The 6,033-nt window shown below is 35.6% G+C and overlaps 1 protein-coding gene across 1 annotated transcript; it reads left to right on the top strand.

Annotated features, from left to right (window-relative positions):
* Positions 1 to 1,028: 1,028 nt before the first annotated feature.
* LOC110736401 (acyl carrier protein 2, mitochondrial-like) lies at positions 1,029 to 5,274 on the top strand. Its single transcript, XM_021916614.1, has 2 exons — positions 1,029 to 1,430; positions 4,775 to 5,274. The coding sequence occupies exons 1-2, from the start codon at positions 1,221 to 1,223 to the stop codon at positions 4,949 to 4,951; spliced, it is 387 nt and encodes a 128-aa protein (XP_021772306.1). The 5' UTR covers positions 1,029 to 1,220; the 3' UTR covers positions 4,952 to 5,274.
* The last annotated feature ends 759 nt before the right edge of the window (positions 5,275 to 6,033 follow it).

Here is a 6,033-nt window from a genome sequence, read left to right as displayed (position 1 = left end):
TAATTCGACGTCTCGGATCGGAGATTCGATTGGGTTCGACCCGAAAGGTTCAGTTAAGATTAAGCTGTAATATCAATTGTACCTGATATTACTGATCGGAAGCGGCCTCCATCTAGGCATTCCGATCACTTGACCTTACTGAAGAATTAGCTCTGTAATAATTCTGAACCCTCTACCGGAATAATACACTTGTTGGAAGGACACCATTCTTTTCAGGGTGAACTCCACCTTAGGGACATAAGGGGTATTTATACCCTATCTCTTAATCCTCCTACTTACTTCCCTTAATAATCCCTTTCCTAATCAAATTAGGATTGACTTTCTTTAAAACTTTGACTTTTAAATTATTTAATATAAAATAATGTGCCCCAATATTTTAAATCATAAAATCCAATATTTTCAAGATTATTAAATAATAAAATATATTTTTAATTAAAATCATTCTTTTTGTATTGAAGAAACCCTAAATAATTCATTTCGTATTATTTGAATACTTCATGAAATACTTATTTAAATTTGAAATACGTATAAAAATACGGGGTATTACAGGTACCCAATATGATATCCAATAATAAAAGTTTAGATTTTATAATATAGTTATTATGATATCATTCAACACTAATCAACAATAATACGACATGATCATGACCAAATTACTAATAATTACTAATCATTTAAATTATGAAGTGATTACGAAGTAAAGTAAGAGTTTAGATTTTGGATAAATAGATTTAAGTAGGAAAAAAAAAGGAAAAATTGCTTATCGGAACGGACCGGGTAATCGTTAATTTTAAAATGATACCCAATAACCGTACCCGATAACAAATTATCGGATCGGGTACCCGAACCGTTGTGGTTATCAAAACGGGTACCCTAATTTTTGGTTCGGTTCGGTTACGGTTCGGATTTTCGGGTTTTCGATTTTTCGGATAATTTTGCACTGCTCCTAGTAAGGTTACTCAAAATCTATCAAAATCGCTAGAGATGAGAAATGGTTTTGTTTCGTGTATACTTTATCCGTTGTCAAAGAAAGAAAGAAAGAAAAAAAAAAAAGGGAAAGTGAATGATACATACTCGTAGGAGTCGTAGAGTAGTAGAAAGTAAAAAGCAAAGGCTAAGAGTCGAACACCCGAACCTAGAAGAAGGTCTCTTTCTGCAGCCACAAAACCCTCCGCAAACCCCCACCATCATCGCACCTCTTTCTCTCTCATCCCCCAACAATGGCGGCTGCTCGCAGTGCAATCTTGAAGTACATGAGGCTTCCAGTTAGACCTCTCGCCCAAAACCCTTCCATTTCATCTTCCTTCAACTCACTCTTCTCTCGCCGCCATTTTTCCGATGAGGTACGAGGTTCTTTCCTCGACAAGTCCGAGGTTGCTGATCGTGTCATTACCGTCGTCAAGAACTTCCAGAAAGTTGACCCTTCCAAGGTTTTTTCATTTTTATTATCTATCTGCTAAATTCTAATTTGAGTTTTCGATCTTGACTATTTCGATCATTTGGTTAAAATGCTGTTGATTTAGATTGTTTATGTTTGTAAATCAGGTCAAATTAATTCAACTTACATGAATTTTATGTGTTATTGTGTTAACTTTTGATTAATTGGTTTTCGAAAAAATCAATTAGGGTTTTCCTTTTTTTATTTTTTTATTTATTTATTTTGTTGTTGATTTTGAATAAGTTCAATTTAGAGATCTGGCCTAAATGTGTCCATCGTAATGATTTGAAGAATTGATTTATATCGATATGCATCGAAATGGGAGTTTAAATAGCTTACAATTTAGAATCAGGGTTAATTATGATAACTGGATATGAAATCGAAAGTGGTCTGTGTGTATTTTGATGATTGTTGGTTCACATTTGTGTGGAACTAGAAGGGTAGAAGAAGTAAGAATTGTTTTCTAAGAAGCTGGTATTGTAAGTGAAATAGGAGTGCAGGTGCATAGTTTAATTCTCGCCGTGTGATCTAGGGAAAGTTTTTTCCCTGGGCAATTGACGAATGTGTAGGTTTCAAATTTCTTTCTACTAGCTTGGGACAGGCTCTGTATGTTTGCTTACATGACTTAATGATGTAGAGAGCTTCCTCCCAACTGTGCCACACCACACTGTCTTAGGTTGCCAGGGGTGGGCGTATGGGACTTGGGAATTACACAATCTTTATTATATATTAGTGAGCTGTCCAGATGGTCAAGTGTATGATGCCCTGAATGTACCCTTTGCATAGGAACAGCATATTTAGTTTTGGTTTCTTTCACTATGTATGCTGTAGTGTGGACTGCTATTTTCATTTTTCTATCGTTTGTCTTAAAAATCATAAACCATATCCGTATCATGTGTTTCAACAAATTTTATTTCTATTAGGATGTCATATTGTTAAATTGGCATATATGTTTACCCTTGACCACCCCTCATAGACTAAAGTATCTATTTATGAATGATAGATTACGTTTTTTGTATGTGTGTGTTATTTGTTGGTTGTTCTGTCATTAGGAGTGAAGGATATAATTCTATAGCTAACAATAATTTTACTTCTGTTCACCTTTAACCAAGGATCAAGAGTGTGATTAATATTTAGGAGTTTTCTTTTATTGTCTATGCATAGTAGGACTAGGGTTCATCGCTCCCATTTGGGTGATTGTTTTGAGGTGAATGATAGTTTTTTTTTTTTTTTTTTTAATCTTATTTTTTAGATGTATCCATTTGCTTGTTTAGCAGCATGCTACGGGTGACTGTTATGTTTTTTGGAATTTTTGGTATTAGGCTGCAAGTGGTCTTATATCTCTTTGATTTTGGTCTTTTCCTATTTATTCTGCGTGCCTTCAGCTTGTTTTATTTCATATAATAAGGAACGATGAGAAATCATATAGATAGACTTGGTCACACAGAATGCATTTGATTATTCATACTGGTAATATATCTTGGGATTGGAGGTATATGTTTTTGCAAGTTTGCAGTGGAGTCTGTTGGTCATGTCCCCAATGTGGAATAGTGCATAGTATCAGCATTCAGCAAATTAGACATAAGTTATTCTATAAGGAAAAGACTATGAAGTAAGACGGAATGATTATAGATATAGTATTTTTGAAAATCACTTAGGTAATCTTATTGGTATATGAAGTATATTTGTAAAAATAAATCCATGCATCTTGATAAGTCCTCTTGTGGAACTGCAGCTATAGCTTTATCAAGTTTCCCATCCACCATGAATCCTTCAATAAATTTAGAATCCGCCCTTTGCCAATTACCCACATCATCCCTATCCTTTCAGTCAAGTCACCGCTTTCAAAGCATTTAATAATCCCACTCCTTGCAAATTCCTTTCCAAAGAGGTGAATCACTACTTTTGGCCACGGGTTGAGGAACACCAACCTTCTTTCTCATGAATTTGCTATGTAACCCCTTCACCCATAGCGCATTAGGAAGAGTAAATATTCCCCACCCGAGCTTCACAAGGAATGCTTCATTATTCTGACTTATCCTCCCTATGCCTAAACCCCCATTAACCTTTAGGTTGGCATTCGTAGACCCCCAGATTAAAGATAAAAGATCTACTGTGAGGTTAATCTCTTCACAAGTCAATGTTGGCGGCTTAACCTTTTGTGATGTATACGTGGGTAGGGCCGAATCACCCTTACTCAGTCAGTCATTTTGGCTTGCCAAGGAAAGTTGGTTGATATTTCATCCACTTAATTTATCCTGAACTCTATCAACAATATATTTCTAATTTTGGTAACTTGCTCATTGAGTAATGGAACACCAAGATACTTGCCTAGCTTAGATGTAAGAGAGAACCCAAACTCCCTACTAATGGCTTGCTTATTCCTCTCCTTTAATTATATGCGAGTGGTTCATACTGCTCCTCTTCATATCAGTAGCTCCTTATCTTCTACAGTAAACCAATTTCCTGCCTGACCTCCATCCTGCCACCTACTCTCCCTTTCCCCAATAGCTATCTTTGATCTTTTTCAACAAACATCCAGATATATTACTTACCATTGTGATTCTTCCTCCTTGCTCTGGTAATCCACTGGATTGGAGCATTTACAAGGTATGCTGGTGTCTTCATTTGAAAATCTTTAGCCCAATAAGCCATTCAACTGAAGCTAGAGGAAATGCTCTATGCCCTGCTGGCATTATATTTTTCCGCCTGAGTTTCGTCACTGCCTTTGTGCATCAAGTGAATGTATGTGTGTGCTGTGAGTTATGGCTGCTAATACTGCTGAGTTCCTGGCCTGTTAATTGCAAGGAAAGATTACAACTATTAGAATTAAAATGGTAGTGTGTGCGCACTTGTTTTAAAGAGAAACAGATGTGGTTCTTTATCTGTTTCTTTGCTTATCAGACATGCAAAATGTCCATGTGTACCCAGTGTGTTGTCCAAAATTCAACCTAATTGTACCTAGAAACTGCACCTATTTGGCTGCCTTAACACAAACAAAAGTCAGTCAGTCTTTAGGTAATACTTTAATCAAGAACAAGAATTTGTGCATGTTTTGGAGTATCAAAGGAATATTAGAGATTGAAACTGCTTTAGATATTTTCTGGATTCAGGTCCTCAATCACCTGCTTCTGCTCTTTATATCTGCATTTGTAAATTGGCTATACTTGCAATTTGTCCTACAATGCCTTTTCCTTGCATTCAATTTGGTTTCAATGCTTAAGGTTCTTATGCCCTTGAGTCCTTGACTCCCTTCCAACGTCAGGACTTGTACTGGGAGGATTTGTGTTGCATTGTTGTTTACATTTTTTCGCTTATGCTTGTTTATGTCCTCAGGTTACTCCCAATGCACACTTCCAAAATGATCTTGGGCTTGATAGTTTGGATTCTGTTGAAATTGTGATGGCTCTTGAAGAAGAATTTCGCTTTGAGATTCCAGACAACGAAGCAGACAAGATCAACTCCATCAATATGGCAGTTGACTTCATTGCATCTCACCCTCAGGCAAAATAGATGGAGAGTTTGAGGGCCCTTTTTCTTTGCTCTCTGGTTTTATATGGATATTGCTTTAGAAAATATTTAGGGCTGTTCTTTCACTTTTAAACAATTTAATGTGCTTGTCATACCCTCTTAAACTTGAGGTGGTCTTTTCCCCCTTGTCCAAATACATTATTGTTGCATTTTACGTTTGTGATTCTTGTATTTGGAGACCATTTTTGCAAGGCCGGTGTTACAATGGTATCATTCCGCCAAGAGTTTAGAATAATTGTTGTACATCTTGAACAAGGTAATAATCGACTTTTTGTTCATGCTTTGTTATGTTATTCTTAATTTAACTCGTGTTTTAGCACAATGCTGCTGCTAATAGTGTAATATCTGGTGGTCCATTGTCACTTTGTTAGCCACCAACTTTGAAATTTCTTTGATTCCCTATCAGCTTGCCGTGTTGCTTCCTTTTCCCCGTTATATACTTCAGAGGTCAAGATTTTATGGGAAGACTTTGAAGTAGACTATGTGACTATTCTAATAGGAAGTCGCCCCAAGTCTTCTCATCTTAGTCTATGAGAAATTTGCCTTTGCATTTGATGGCAAATTACAGGAATACTTTAATACTTCGTATTTGTGATCATCGTGAATCATGCTTGTCATACTGTTAACTCTTAAAATGAGTTTTAGGATTTCATATATTAAGTCACGGGGTAATTTCACAACTAAACAGTCATTTAACTCTCCTCTTGTATCCTAGAAATTCAATGCCTTTGAAAACAGATATTGATATGATTGTTGCATAGAGAAATATTTAAGTTGAATTTCAATACCGCTCTTACTATAATGAAGTGTTTCTAAAACAAAAAGAAAATCGATAATGTATGTAACATAAAATCATACGAAATATGGCCTCGTAATAGCCTTATTGGATTGTTTTATACGAAGTTCTCAAATCATGAACTCTTTTACATTTATTTATTTCAGGTTGAGAAATGTGAGGAAAATTACTATACCTCCATTTTTTTTAGTTACAACAAAGGAATTTTTTATGTTTTACAAATAATAATCATTTGTTGCAACTAAAAAGAAACAAAGGTAGTAGTAAA

Source organism: Chenopodium quinoa, unplaced genomic scaffold, assembly GCF_001683475.1.
Source record: "Chenopodium quinoa cultivar QQ74 unplaced genomic scaffold, ASM168347v1, whole genome shotgun sequence".
NCBI classification, from domain to species: domain Eukaryota; kingdom Viridiplantae; phylum Streptophyta; class Magnoliopsida; order Caryophyllales; family Amaranthaceae; genus Chenopodium; species Chenopodium quinoa.
This window is presented reverse-complemented; position numbering and strand designations above follow the sequence as displayed.

Excerpts from the sequence above, each read along its gene's own strand:
- LOC110736401 (XM_021916614.1), top strand. The coding sequence starts at position 1,221 with ATGGCGGCTGCTCGCAGTGCAATCTTGAAGTACATGAGGCTTCCAGTT. Across the intron at positions 1,431-4,774 it reads AGAAAGTTGACCCTTCCAAG|GTTACTCCCAATGCACACTT; the intron begins GTTTTTTCATTT and ends TTATGTCCTCAG.